This window comes from Oryx dammah, unplaced genomic scaffold (genome assembly GCF_014754425.2).
Source record: "Oryx dammah isolate SB20612 unplaced genomic scaffold, SCBI_Odam_1.1 HiC_scaffold_25, whole genome shotgun sequence".
Classification (NCBI taxonomy): Eukaryota; Metazoa; Chordata; class Mammalia; order Artiodactyla; family Bovidae; genus Oryx; species Oryx dammah.
Window position 1 is genome coordinate 68146485 of NW_024070209.1, and position 15393 is coordinate 68161877.

The 15393-nt window shown below is 51.9% G+C and overlaps 1 protein-coding gene across 2 annotated transcripts in view; it reads left to right on the forward strand.

Moving 5' to 3' along the window:
* The window catches only part of GALNT14 (polypeptide N-acetylgalactosaminyltransferase 14), a 220255-nt gene that overhangs the window by 158016 nt on the left and 46846 nt on the right, over window positions 1-15393 (forward strand). For both annotated transcript variants that reach the window (XM_040224143.1, XM_040224145.1), the window contains exon 3: window positions 8222-8320. In XM_040224143.1, the coding sequence (XP_040080077.1) occupies window positions 8222-8320 (99 nt within the window). The remainder of the gene's footprint in view (window positions 1-8221; window positions 8321-15393) is intronic.

The following is a 15393-nucleotide window of genomic DNA, read 5'->3' on the forward strand; positions in this document are numbered from 1 at the left end:
TGTTTTTATTGGCCTAAATAGGCCCACCCTGAGAATAAGTACTCTGCCAAATGGCCTTGTGTTCTTGGAATGGAGGGATGTCTGTGATGCCATCTAGGTCAATCTTTCTTAACTGAACTTCTGCAAGTGAATCAGGCCTTTAAGCCCTCTGACATCATTGTAGGAAATGCATTAACTTCTCTGTGCATGGAAGGGTACTTACTAGTTATGCACCATCCATGGGAGAAGTGAGAAGAGAGACACTGCAACAATTTTTCCATGGATTGTGATTCATATTAAGAAGTCCTCAAGAGCTGAAATTAGACTGCAGCCATGAAATTAAAAGATGCTTGCTCCTTGGAAGAAAAGCTATGACAAACCTAGAGAGTGTATTTAAAAGCAGAGACATTACTTTGCTGACAAAGGTCTGTATAGTCAAAGCTATAGTTTTTCCAGTAGCCATGTATGGATGTGAGAGTTGGACCACAAAGAAAGCTGAGCAGTGAAGAATCAATGCTTTTGAACTGTGGTGCTGGAGAAGACTCTTGAGAGTCCTTTGATCTGCAAGGAGATCAAACCAATCAATCCTAAAGGAAATCAATCCTGAATATTCTTTGGGAGGACTGATGCTGAAGCTGCAATACATTGGCCAACTGATGCCAAGAGCTGACTCATTAGAAAAGACCTTGATGCTGGGAAATATTGAAGGCAGGAGAAGGGGACGACAGAGGATGAGATGGTTGGATGGCATCACTGACTCAATGGACATCAGCTTGAGCAAGCTCCAGGAGATGGTAAAGGACAGGGAAGCCTGGTGTGCTTCAGTGCATGGGGTTGCAAAGAGTCAGACACGACTGAGCGACTGAACAACAGCAAAAGAACTATGAGTATTGGAACCGCCCCACAGGTTCCCCTTAAGAACCTCCCTCTCTATACGGGGGCCCTAGGAATCCATACCTAACAACGTCCTGATGCCAGCAGAGCATGAATGAAGGGTCCAGTGGAGGTTCTGGAGTTCCATGCTGGGAGAATTGTGATGCCTTTGCATAGCTCTTCCACTAAGTACCCCAGGGGATTAACCTTTGACTCCTCAGGGAGTGAGAAACCCTGGTGAAGTTGGTTTTTCAGGAGCCAAGGGTACCCGTATTAATTGTCTGTTGCTACATAACAAATTACCACACAAATTATTGCCTTAAAATAATGTTTATTGGGATTTCCCTGGTGGTCCAGTGGTTAAGACTCTGCACTTCCACCTTAGGGGAGTGGGTTCGATCCCTGGTCAGGGAACTAAGATCCCACATGCCACCAAAAAAATAAGGTGCAGCCAAAAAAAAAAAGTAATAATAATGCTTATCATTTCAGAGTTTCTGTGGCTTAGGCATTCAGGCATGGCCAAGGTGGGTCTCTCAATAGGCAGTGTTAAAGGTGTCATCTGGGGCTGCAGGTTTCTCAAAGCACATCTTGGGGCACATTTCGGGTTGGGGGGCCCTTTTCCAAGTTCACTGACATGGTTGTTGGCAGAATTCGTTTCATCACAGGCTAGGGACCAGAAGCCCACTCTCAGTTCCTTGCCACTTGAGGCTCCTCATCATGGTAGCGTGCTTCAGCAAAGCATACTAGCCCAAAAGAGGGAAGTCACCATCTTTTGAAACCTAATCACAAAAGTGACATCCCATCACTTTAACTGTAGTCTGTCCCTTAAAAGCAAGACACCAGGTTCCGTCCACAAGGAGGTACGGGCTGGGAGCCTTCAGCTTCCCAGCCCAGAGCCCAGCCCAGTTCCTAAGCAGTTCACTTCCTGCCCTGGCCCATTTACCTCCTTCCCAGGACACTGCTGCTGCTGCTGCTAAGTCGCTTCAGTCGTGTCCGACTCTGTGCAACCCCATAGACAGCAGCCCGCCAGGCTCCCCCTGTCCCTGGGATTCTCCAGGCAAGAATACTGGAGTGGGTTGCCATTTCCTTTTCCAATGCATGAAAGTGAAAAGTGAAAGTGAAGTCGCTCAGTTGCATCTGACTCTTAGCAACCCCATGGACTGCAGCCTACCAGGCTCCTCTGTCTGTGGGATTTTCCAGGTAAGAGTACTGGAGTGGGTTGCCATTGCCTGCTCCTCCTAGGACACTAGAATTTAATTATGCGCTCAGCAGTTCAAAACATGGCAGGGTCAGGGAATTGCAGATCTCACTGTTATCTTAAGTGTCTTTTATGAGATGCAGGATTTCTATAACACTAAGTAAGAGTGGCTGTGGAGGCAAGGAGTCAGAGCAGTATATGTTTATGTGGATGAACAAATTAATCTGCATGTGAAATCCCAGTGAAATTGACATGAAGTAAAAATTTCATGCCTTACAGTGTATCAGTGTTGCCCATGAAATGAGATTAAAAGGAATTTCTGGTTTTACAGCTGTTGTACTTTTTAGACTGCTTGTGTTTTTCTCTTCCGAAGAGTCAAGTTGGAACCTAGAGGCCAGTCACAGATTTGGCATTTCATAGGTTTAGGTCATCTTCCTTTTCCTCCTAGCTGAGAGTGGACTTTCTTGCACAGAACTGAGCTGGGGATGGAGAAGGTGTTCTTGGTCTCCGTGCAGAGGAAGCTGACTTTCTGGAAGAGTCATTGGGCCAAAAGATCTTCCCCTTTTGTCCTTGCTTTGTCACACACATCAGTTTTGGGGAAGTGTTGGAGGCAGGGGAATGGGGAGGAGATGTGGTCCCTGTGGGGCCTCTTCTGGGCTCATGTGGAGGACACGGGGGATAGAGATGAAAGTGGGGAGCAAGGGAAGGCTGTGCTGCAACCAGCTGCATGGGAATCTAGATCATCACTCCCCTGGGGACCGGAAACTAGCCCTACCCCCGCTTTCCATCTTATGCCTGGTTCCCTTGGCCTTTGTGACCTTAGTGTTCAAGCAAGTGGCCCATGTGGAGATGAGAACCTAGTTGTTTTATATGCCTGATATGGTCTGTGGAGTGAGTGCTGGACCTTTGGAAACTGGAGGGACAAACCATAGCTTTCTGTTTATTTATTTTTTTTAGTAATTTTATTATTTTATTTTATTTAAATTTTTTTTTTTTTACTTTGCAATACTGTATTGGTTTTTCCATACATTGGCATGAATCCGCCACGGGTGTACATGAGTTCCAGGTTCACATGCCTCCCAGGGCCTTGTTGAAGTCACCCTGCCCCTGCCTTTTCAGGCTCCATCTGGGTGTTAGGGAGCCTCTGTTAGGATGTTCCTGTGGCGGCTCAGTTGGCAGCATCCCGGTCTTCCTGTGGTTACCCAGAAACGGCAGGCAACCTGGCCCTCCCTGAGGGGTTCTAGAGCTCGGTTGAAAGTGCGCCTTGGGGTGGTGATGGCGTGTGGGCCCAGCAGTCCACACGGTGTGCAGGGCAAAGAGTACACTGCAGGGTCAGCTGGCGGCCAGCGGCACGGAGAGGTGGTGGCTTGGCGACATGGACGTGCGGCAGGCCTGGGCTCAGCAGCTGCAGTGAGTTACCTGACCTCTCTGCGTCTCAGTCTCCCCCTGAGCGAATCCATACAGTGCCTCTCCACCCTCCAACCCTCCCCTTGTAGGGCTGTTGCGAGCATTAAACATGCCTGAGCAGGGATCACTAAATGGTCATTTAAAGACCTTCCCTGAGGTGGATCATTTCATCACAGCAGTTGCTTTCCAGCTCCCAAGTGATGAGGGCTTGGCCCAGTGTGTCCCACCCCAGGCCTGTTTGATTTCCACTGTGTCACGCTGCGTCTTTGCGTGACCTTTCCCCTTTCTCTAACTGCTCTCACCTCCCCTCTGGGACACTAGATTTTGCCTTCTGGACACAGAGGATTGTCAGTTCTGGACATTTTGGTAACAGTAATTACGCTGGCCTCTCTGCTGCAGAGTTACTGAGTCTGCCTCTCTGTCAGTCCCTCCTGCTTTTACACTCGAGAATAAAATTCTGAATATTTATAATTGATGACCACTTTTTTTCCTCCATAAGGGTGGCATCCTGCAGGGGAAGACCATGTGTCTAAGAAGCAGAGGACCATGGTCGTAGCCCCAGCAGGCACACCGTGGGCAGGCCCGGCAGGAACCCTCCTGCCTGATGATAAAATGGGGATGAAGATCATCAGAACACCCTGTTTACGGGCCACTGTCAGTTTAATGAGCTTGTGCAATAAGGCATGTGCACACATTACATTTCTGGGTTAACTGACAGCCATCCTCACTTGGTGTGTTTCTAACATCCCCGCTTTGGCACCTGTTCAGGCGCAGAGACGAGGCAGGGTAGGCAGCAGAGCAGTGATTGGCTGGTGGAGAGGTGGAAAGAGATGGAAGAAGAAGCTCTGACTCCGTGCCAGGGGTTAGCATCTCTGAGCACCTCTCTGGAAGCATCCTCAGTGGATAACTGATGGTGAACACTCAAGAAATGGACAGTTAGGATGCACTGGGAGACCCACCTGAACTTGCAGAAATGAAGTCAGTTGACTCTTTAAAAGAAAAAAAAGAAACTACCCGTGGAAAATCAGCTCAGAGGAGCGTGCATTATTCAGGAGCTGCTGTGGCAGTCAGGACGGCAGCTCTGGGCTGGCATCTGTCTGCACACACAGCGGTGGTCCCGCCCTTCCTCTCCTGATTCTACCCCACCCCCAATCTTTTCTGCTCACAGCTCTTCTCTCCAGTAAAACCCCGGAATCTTTAATAAATTATGAACAGGCTTTCTCGTCCGTCTGTCGGCGCCAGATCTCAGTGTGGGCAGCTGTCTCCATTGCCTTGGTGCCCCTAAGAGATCTCGCTGTTTGGTTAATCTTTTAGATCCTCTCACAGAAAGCCCAGGCACCATCTGACTCTCCTCACAGCAACCAGTTTTAAGGACTTTTCCAGGCACCTCAGCCTTGTTGCTGCCAGTGCCCGGGGCCCATCCCTAAGTGGTTCTGAAGGGCAGGCAGGTGGCTTGTGCACAGGGCTTGGGAAGGGGGGCCCTGCCCAGCATCAGCTCCTCAGGCTCCTGTGCCTTTACCTGGGTGAGGTCACAGAGGGATGCTAGGGACACATATCATGTTAGAAGTCTTGGAACCTGGGTGCAGCCCATCTCGGCCACTCACCAGACGCGGGACTTTGAGCGAGATCCCGAGCCTCAGTTGTCCTCTGTGGAGTGGAGGTTCTCAGAGGCTGTTGTGAGGGTCAGAGACGAAGGATGAGTCCAGGCACTTGAGCTGTGAGCAGGGGTGGGAGGAAGATACTACCCTGTGCCAGGAGCTGTAAGACACCTCCCTCCTAGAGCTCACCTTCCCTGGGCCTGTGCACACAGGAGGCGCTCATGGGGCTTCTGCCCTGCCTCCAGGAAGAGCCTCTGTCCTTTATCCTGGAGGGGCAGGAGGCTGGAGGGGGCTGAGGCCCGGGAGCACAGTGGCACAGGTGCCCACGGAGGCCTGTTACACTACCAAGTTCAGCCCAGCTTAGGAGGCTGGACTGGGTTGTCTCCAAGCCCCTTCCTTGGCTGAACTCTTGAGTTTGCAGTTCTAGTCCATAAGCATTGAACGTAGCCTGGAGGGACAGTTCAGCCACTGGGTAGTCATAACAGTAATAGTTCTCACCACCATTTATTCAGCAGCTGTGAAATACCACATTTTGCCTGCATTCTCTGTAGTCTTCACCTCTTCTCACAGGTGATAACACTGAAGGTCAGAGAAGAGAAAGGACACGTCCAAGGGCACATAGCCAGTTTTTCAGCAGATCCAGGATTTGCATCAGCGTCACAGCCCAGGTTTCTTTCTCTAACACAGATGCTACATTCTTTGCTCTCTTCTCCGCCTCTTGCTTCCCAGTGCCCCCACCCACCGCGGGACAGGGCAGAGCCACTCACCGAAGGTGCCTTTCCAGCCCATGCAAGACTTGGCTCCACCCGACGGGGGGAGGAGACTGCAGGCTTCAGTGTGAGGTTCAACGTCATGATAGTTATTATTTGTCGAGCTAAGTACCTAACATTGTCACAATCTAGGGGGGGAATCTACAACTTAAAAATTATCTCCAAGTTCCAGATGAGTCTTAGAAAAGTATTAGTAAATGTGAGCGTCCAGCCACACAGCGGAGCCTCAGCTGCTGAATGGTTTTTGCAGCATTTCATTCAAATCAACCACACTTATTGAATGTCAGCTACAATCAAAGCTTCTGATTACTGATGCTTGGAGAAACTTGAGCAGGAGAGCTGTGGGCCCAAGCCCTGTTTTACAGATGAGCAGACAGCAGCCTGGAGAGGTGAGTGGTTGACCCACCATCTCACAGCTGCTCAGTGGTATCCAGACCCCTGGGGCTAGTATTCTGTGAGCTGCTTCCCTGGGCATCTGGCATGCAGGTCCAAAAACTGTGCTGTGATGGGGATGCTGTACCCCATATCTCTCCATCCATCCCTATGTCACCTTGAGACACAGCACCTCCTCCTCTATGAAGCCTTCTTTACTCCCCATTCGGGGGCCTGCCTCCCTCTGCTCCCCCAGCACCTGTGGGGCCACACTGTCTCCCAGCTGGATGCCTCCAAGGCAGGAAAAGGGGCCCATCCAGCCTTGCTTAGAGCCTCTGTGTTCAGGGTTTGCTCTTACAGGAAAAAATGTTCATAATTATCAGGGAGGCCAAATGGGTGTCAGGCCCATTGTCCTAGGATTGAGGTTCTTAAGTGTTTCAGTCCACAGGCTTCTTTGAGAATCTGCAGAATGCTATGGACCATCTTCCCAGGGAAAAAACAAACACATATTCATATACAAGTTTGCAGATGATTTCAGAGGGCTCACAGTCCCCTTGAAGTCCATCCTTGGGTCTCTGGACCCCAAAAGCCCCACACTTGGAAAGAAATAGAAAAACAGGCAGAGGACATGTTTGACTCGCCAAACATCTCTTATTTACATCCTCATTTACTACCCCTGGAACAGTGAGAAAAGAGAGGCGGCGTTACCTAGGGATTGCCCCTGGTGGCACCGGCCTCACTATGTGGGTTTATTTCCATTATTATAGTAATTTTCAGGCTGCGGGCTACAATTTTCACTTGCAGTGAGGTATTAAATTGAAATTACCCTAGATATAATTGTCATACAAAACCATCCTGGACATGGGGAAATGAATGTCTTTTCAAGACACAGGTTTATTGCATATGCCGAGTTTTAGGGCTCAGCCTCTTTAAACATGCCAGATTTTGGTGTAGGTATTGGGGCAGCAGGAGGTCGGGAATCAGCACAGTGTGGTAGGCTGGAGCTGCTTGCCCAGAACATGGTGAGATCTCGGCAGGCCGAGATCGGCACAGACTGGGCTGCGGAGCCTGAGTTTGAGCTTGGGCTTGTGCGGCTGCCAGAAACCACTGTGCAATGCCTCAGGGAAGCGGGAAGTCCCACACTGATGTTCTGTTGTTGTTCAGTTGCTCAGTCATATCTGACTGTTTGTGACCCCAGGGGCTGCAGCGTGCCAGACTTCCCTGTCCTTCAGTATCTCCTGGAGTTTGCTCAAACCCATGTCCATGGAGTTGGCCATCCACCCATCTCATCCTCTGTCACCCCCTTCTCCTCCTGCCCTCCATCTTTCCCCACATCAGGTTTTTTTCTACTGAGTCAGCTGTTCGCATCAGGTGGCCAAAGTATTGGAACTTCAGCTTCAGCATCAGTCCTCCCAATGACTATTCAGAACTGATTTCCTTTAGGATTGACTGGTTTGATCCCCTTGCTGTCCAAGGGAACTCTCAAGAGTCTTCTCCAGCACCACAGTTGGGAAGCATCCATTCTTCGGTGCTCAGCCTTCTTTAGGGTCTGTGTGTTAGTCACCCAGTCGTCTCTGACTTTTTGCATTCCAAGTGAATATAGCCCGCCAGGCTCCTCGGTCCATGGAATTCTTCAGGCAAGGATACTGGAATGGGTAGCCATTCCCTTCTCCAGAGGATCTTCCCAGCTCAAGGATCAAACCCGGATTTCCTGCATTGCAGGCGGATTCTTTACCATATGAGCCACCAGGGAAGCCCCAAAATGGCCTGTATATCCACTTAATTCAACTCTAAGCCCAAGTTCCCTGAGGTTGGTAGGAGATCCCGCTGTAATCATTCTCAGAGCTTCCTTTCCATGCAGTAGGGACCAGGTGAGGCTCTGGGGTCTTACATGGTGCTGTGCAGCTGTGGTGGCCCCACCAGACACCAGGCATCTGTCCACTCCAGTGATGCCCACGGTTCCAGCCCTTTATGTCTGCTCTGTCTCTAAAGTCCTTCCTGTCCTGCTGTCTTTCCTTCTCCAGATGCACCCTGCTGGTGTACTGCGCAGACCTCCCTCCCACCAGCATCATCATCGCCTTCCACAACGAGGCCCGCTCCACTCTGCTCAGAACCATCCGCAGGTAAGAGCCTTCCTGTCTGTCAGCCTCCGGGTCGGCCCTCGGTAAAGGTGTGTCTGCTTATTGGGGACTGGTTCAAGTGTTTCTAAGCACCCGCCAGGCGCTGCTCAGCGCACTCCACGTGTGTCCACTAGGGTAGTCACTCCTCACACTCCTATGAGGGTGGCCTTTATCCTGTTATATGGGAGGAAAGACGGAGGCCAAGGCATTAGGCTACTTATGGAAGGTCACTGAGAGTCAGAGGACTTGACCCCAGGGCACTTGCCCTTAACCACTGCACAAGTTGCCTCTAGGATAGAAGTTCACATTTTCACAGCCAACGAGGGAGCTGGGGCCCCGAGAGGCTGAGTACATCCTCCACCCCCAGCATTCAGCTGGGGTTAGAACTCTGGTCTGCCAGGTGTGCCCAGCCCAGCCCCTGCCCCTCCACTGCACCCCCACCAAGGACCGTGGTGCAGGTCAGATCAGCCCGAAGGGAACAGTTGATGTCCCCTTTCTTGCCCGTCACCTTGTATCCCAGCCCCGGTCCCCCTCAGGCCTCTCCGTCCGCCCTCGGCTCCTCGTCAGGGCCAGGCCCTTGCTCTGATCGGTGTTTTCCCGCTGTGTGTGGCCCGCATGGATTTTCAGTATGCAGTGCCCGCCCTCAGCAGAACTCCCCTTAGAACACAGTGGGGCCCTGGAGACTTGGCCGAGAAAGCCTCGCCTCCCCGCCTCTCAGAAGACCCGGGTTGGGTCAGCTCCGCTTCCCCATGCTGCACCCCGTCCTCTCCTCTGGAGCCCCTCCCATGGCCCCCTCCCTCCAGCATCACCTGGCCCGCCCCCCTCACGCAGGTCCTCAGCGTCACTGGCCCCTTAGGTGGCACGACTGTCACTGAGTCCCCTGGAGGACAGACGCGCCTGAGCTCATGCGCTCAGGGACTGGCCACTGCAGTGCCCACTTCACAGTGGAGGACACTGAGACTCAGAGATACTAAATTAAGGCCTACTGCTGCTCAGCTGATGACAGTGAGGCAGAGTTTCGACCCTTGTACTCTGACCTCAGAGCTCTCAGCAGCCTGACAGGGCCAGGCTAGTTCCAGAGGTGGCGTTCAGCTTCTCTAGGGGAGGAGTTGGCACTGGGATGCCCCCAGTCACACTTCCAGCAGAGCAGGGGGCTGGCCTTGGGGTAAAGTGCCCCACGTCCCTGGGACACAGCCCCTTACAGCCCGTCCTGATCTGCTAGTCCATCACATGGTCAGCTGATCCCAGAGAGAAGGAGGTGAGATTAAATGTGGGCCAAGAGTACGATCAAGCACAGCCAAACTCTTGCCATTTCCATCACCAAGCCATGCCTTCCGCTCTCCTTCCCGTACGGGCATGGCTGTGGGCAGGCGGGGCGGTCCGGGTGTTGGGAGGGTGTCGGTAACAGGCTGACTCTGATGGTGGGCAGTGTCTTCAGCGCCACTTGTCACTCATGATGCATGTCCACTATGCAGGGCCATGGTGTCCCTTGGAAACTCAAGAGCGCACAGCCCAAATGCGCTGTCTTCAACCTGGCGCTTCCCACATCTCTGGGGGCAGCTAGCTGTCCGTGCCCAGCTATCCTTGGCCACAGACTGACTGGTTCCTCCTGCCAGCTGCTTGTCCCATCTGCCCTGGTTTCTGCATTCACCCCACAAGCCACTGCCTGATTCAAATTTGATTTCCCAGCAAGGCTTCAGCTCTTGACAAGAAAATGTCGCAAGTCACTGTCAGATGTCACCGTGAGTCTGGACATAGATTAATAAACTGCCTTTGTGATCTGTGAGCTGGTGCAGTTGTGTGGGGGCACAGGGCTCAGCGGTGGTTCAATTGATGATTTACCTAGGTCTCTTCTGCTGAAGGGAGAAGGCGATGGCCCCCACTCCAGTACTCTTGCCTGGAAAATCCCATGGATGGAGGAGCCTGGTGGGCTGCAGCCCATGGGGTCTCGAAGAGTTGAACACGACTGAGCGACTTCACTTTCACTTTTCACTTTCATGCATTGGAGAAGGAAATGGCAACCCACTCCAGTGTTCTTGCCTGGAGAATCCCAGGGACGGGGGAGCCTGGTGGGCTGCTGTCTATGGGGTCGCACAGAGTCGGACACAACTGAAGCAACTTAGCAGCAGCTTCTGCTGAAGGGAGAGTGGAGTTTCTGAACCTTGCAGACAAAGCAGGTCCATGGGGAGCAGAGGGAATTGATTCCACACTGCCCCGCCATGCAAGGTCGCATCTGGGCATGTCTGCTGGATGTTTCCATGAGGACACCAGAATATCCGAGAGAGACTCCCTACCTTCTAGGCTGGCCACGCACCCCCATCCCGCTCAGTACACACACACACTCACACTCCCTCAGGGATCTCTTCTGGGCTCCTTCTCTGCGTATCTCAACTCTTACACTTAATGCATTTTCCCAGACGTAATCCTCAGTGAACTGTTGCTGAAGGCCTGTATCCTCTTCATGTCTTACCTACCCTCCCTGTTGCATCCGGATCAGTCCTACAGCTTAGAGCTGCCCTGATTAATTGGGATAAAAGACTGAGAACTGTGCTGGCCGAGAGCAGCCATTCCTGGGTCTGTATGGCTCTGGAGCACTTTTAAAGGGGCACACCACCTGGGATCTGAAGACCTGTGTCCAGTCCCCACCCTACCATTTCCTAGCTTTGTGACCTTGGGCATGTTGTTAGCCACATTGGTTCTTGATGATGATAAAAGTACCGTTCATGTTTCAAGTTCTGTCACATTTCCCACAAGGGGACATTACCCTGGAACATTTGGGGGCTGTTATAATGTGAGGACCCCGACCCCCCATGTTTCCTTACTGTGTTTATGTTCTCGGGGGCACTTCAGGCACTGCCCCCAGACTCATCCCTTTCAGCTCTAAGACGTATTTCTCTTTTTCTTCCTGCTGTTCCTCCAGCTCTTTATAATAGTAATAATGATACTTTATGATAACAATATTAATATGTTAATATTAATGCTGAGTTTTATGGTCCACAGAACACATTCCATCTCGCACTTCATTTGAAGCCCCATCAGGGTCTGTGAAGTCAGGGTGCACATAGCGAATGGAGGCCAAGGCCACAGAGCTGGGAAGTGCAAGAGCCAGGACTCAGGTTTCTGGCTTCCTGGGGGGAATCCGGGGCAGTAGGGGTCTGCCCCAGTGTCTCTGTCCACCAGCCTGAAGGAGGGCCTCCTCGGAGGCCCTGGTGCCCTGCACTCTGGATGGGGAGGGCATACTTTTCAGAAGGCCTCATGACCTGCCAGACGCTACACCACACTCTGCTGGGTGCCTTGCTGGCCGAGCCCAGGACCTCTTTTCTGCCTCTCCGGAGCTTCAGTGTGAGCCAGCCTCCCTCCTCAGACCCTGTGGTCCATGAAAACTGCGGAATGGGGGCCCAAGAGCCAGGTGTGATCAGATGGTCTTAAAACATCATCTGTGGGCAGAGTGGAAGTGACTTTTAGGGGTGGAGGCGAGGAAGATTACTTCTGGGAACTTCCATGGCCAGGTGTCACTTGCTTTGGGAATCCATACTTCCCTTGTATTCCCTGTTCTGTCACACAGATAAATCACTAGCCACTGGGAGGGAATTGAATGAAGAGCACTTCTTGTCTGACTTTTGTCATTGATGGAAGAATCTTTTCTAAGGTGTTTTTCATCTTCGAGTGAGTGAGTTGCTCAGTCATGCAACCCCGTGGACTGTAGCTCACCAGGTTCCTCTGTCCCTGGAATTCTCCAGGCAAGAACCTGGTGTAGGTAGGCATTCCCTTCTCCAGGAGATCTTCCAAATCCCAGGGATCGAACCTCCGTCTCCCGCATTGTAGGCAGATTCTTTACCATCTTAGCCACCAGGGAAGCCCATTTTTCATCTTTAGTTCTCTAGAATGTGGATGGCTTTGCTGCCAGGCTCTGGCAAGGGAAAGATGCTTGAGGACCTGGGTGGGGAGGACTGAGTTGCCCTCTGGTTCCTCCCACCCAGCACCTGGCCAGGCCTTGGTCCCTCTGCCCATCCCTGCCCAAGTTCCTGCATTAGCCAGGGGAGGGGGCTGCGAAGGTGCACACGGGGGCACTCAGAGCCAGGCAGAGGCACGATGGGGTGGGCAATGGGGGGAGGGAGAGAGTCACGGTCTTGATGAGTTCGGGCACTTTTCTCACTTAAGGACAGAGAAAAGCCCTGAACAGCAGTTTCTCTTGACTGCTGCTGCCACGAGTCCTTGTATATATTTGAGACTTAGGGCCTCCTCTTTCCTTTTGGAGCCTCCTCCTGCCCCCTGCTTTCCATGGGGTCTCTGGAACATGGCCAGTTTATATCTTGATTCTCCTCCCTGTGGCTTTTCATAATAATCTAGATTTAGAGGAGCAGTCTCTCAGATTAAAGTGGTGAAGAAATTGGATGCTGGGGCCAGATATTCCCACTCTGTCCTTACCAGCTGTGTGACATCTGGGCACCTCTTCACCTCTCTGCCTCAGTTTCCTTTTCTGCACAACAGGAATACTGTTAATAATAGCCTCAGATGACTGTGGCGAGGAGTGAAGGAGTTCAGGTGGTTAAAGGCCTTGGAACAATGCCTGGCACAGAGTGAGCCTGGACAGGTGACAGCATGTGCCATGAGGCACCTCCAGCCCAGGGAGACAGTAGGATTCTAATGCCATGGCTCCCAAGCTTGAGTGGACATCAGAATCCCCTGGAGGGCTTGTCAAAACACAGTTTCCTGGGCCCCACCCCCAGATATTCCAACTGAATACATCTAGAGTAGGAATTTGCGTTTCTAACAAGTCCCCAGGTGACACTGAGGCTGTGCTAGCTCCAGGATCACACGTTGAGAACCAGAAGTGAAGTGTGAAATTTTGGTTGCTCAGTTGTGTCTGACTCTTTGCGACCCACGAACTGTGGCCCGCCAGGCTCCTCTGTCCATTGGGATTCTCCAGGCAAGAATACTGGGGTGGGTTACTATTTCCCACTCCAGAGGATCTTCCTGACCCAGGGATTGGACTTGGATCTCCTGCACTGCAGGGAGATTCTTTACCATCTGAGCCACCAGAGAGACAGTATCGTCACAATTATCAAGCCCCAGATTCCAAGAGCGGTTGCTGCGTGCCAGGCAGGGTGCTAAGCTCGTTTCCTGTGTTTCCTGCGGCTGAGGCGCTTATGCTGGTGGTTCCATACTTCCTGAAGGTCTCCAGCTAGTGAATGGCAGATACACAGACACAGCACTTGAACCCAAGACGGCCTGACTCCAGAATGACTAAACTCAACTGTCAGCCAGCCTCAGGTCTTCATTCAGCTGGCATTTATGGAGCGTCTGATAAACGCTGCCTGCATAGAGCCCCGTGCGGTTCAGAAAGCAATTTCAAATACATTTCCTCATTTCATACACACAAAAGCCTGTGAAGTAGGTCAAGTATTAATATCGCCTGCCTTTACAAGGAAAATGTAATTACAGATGGAAATGAAGGCTGGGAGCTGCCTGGCGTCCCGCTCAGGATCACACAGTCGTAGACAGTGGAGGCCGCATGGCCTCCCACGCTGCCGTAACCAGCCGCCTCTTGCGGGGCTAGGGCGGGGGGAGCTGTGGTTAGGGTGCAATGGGTAGAGGTGTAGACCCTGCGGGCAGCTACCTTCTGGCAGAGAGTGAGCTGTGGATAGGAAACTCATTTCCTGGATAATTCCCAGGTTCCAGCGTGACCGGGATGTGCCCGTGAGACGAGCACCCACTTCCCTGTGAGATTGTGAAAGGAAAGGGCACAGAACAGCCAGAGTGGGGTTGAAGCAAGGGAAAAACTGGGCCCTGGAGAGAAGGGAGGGCTGGCTTGGCTGCAGAGGGGCTGGTGAGGTGTCCTGGCAGAGAACTGGTGAGACCAAAGGAGGGAGGGAGGTGTAAGCCCCCAGGGTCTGGGTGGCAGGGATGAGGGTAGGGTGTGCAGAAGAGAGGACCCAGGGGGACCATCTGGGGACCCAAGCCAGGGCCCCGGGGCTGGATTTGACCTTTCTCCTTCTCCAGCCACCCCAGGCGCCCAAAGCCCCTGCCATTCAGTTCTTCCCAGCCCCGAGCCACTTTTTCGGCACACACCACCACCCCCCCCATCACTCCAATTGCTCTGTTTAGAGGAGCAAAAACCAGCCAGGTGTTACCAGGAAATAGTCTAATTAGCACTTACTGCTGACGATTTCGTTCTTTTTTTTTTTTTCCTTTTTTACACTCTGGACATTTTTTATTCGCTAATCATCTCTCAGTTCAACCAGCGCAGAGCTGCACGCGATTTACCTTTTGATGTTCACAGAAGAGAACTCTTGAATTTCAAAGAGTGGGCAGGGATTCAGGGGGAGGGGGATGCAAATCGCGTGAGAAGCTACAGCTGTAATCAAACCTCATTAGAGGGTATTCTTCCAGCAAGTTTTCCTTCTCTCTCTGCCTCCCTCTCCCCCTACCCTCTGATTGGAGGGCTGGTTGTTGAGTTTGGCATGTTTGCTTTCGATGATGTTGGTGAGGTTCCCCTCGCACCACCTCCTGCTCTCGGGGTGTTCACCTCCCAGCAGCAGTGGGCTCAGGGGCTGGGGTTGGGGTTCCTCTCTCCACCTCACTCTAGTTGCCATGGTGAGAATTAAGGCTTCATAAATAAAGGTAGCTCCAGGGGAAGTTCTCCTCCTGGGAAGTCTCTGCATCTTGCTTTGAAAGGACGGCTCACCAGAAACAGGGCTTGGTGAGCGCTTCTGCCGGGCCTATCTGAACCCCTCCCCACTACACATGGGGCTCTGGGTGTCCTGTGGCAGGTGGCATGGCCCAGGAGTGTTTCCGAGGAACCACACGGTTTGGTGTGTTTAGAGAAGCAGGATGCAGCCATCTCAGTCAGGACTGAGACTCAGAATAAACACAGAAACCTAGTCTTGCCTGGAGGCAACAGATTCCCAGCTCAGGAAGGGAGATGAAGTCAGTTCAAAAATCACCACTGATCCAGAAAAAAGTAATAAATAATTGTTAGAGCATTTTATCACTGTTATCAGCATACGCTGTGCTGAATGCTTTAGAAACGTTCCCTTTACTTCTTCCTACAGCCCTATAAATGATGGATACTA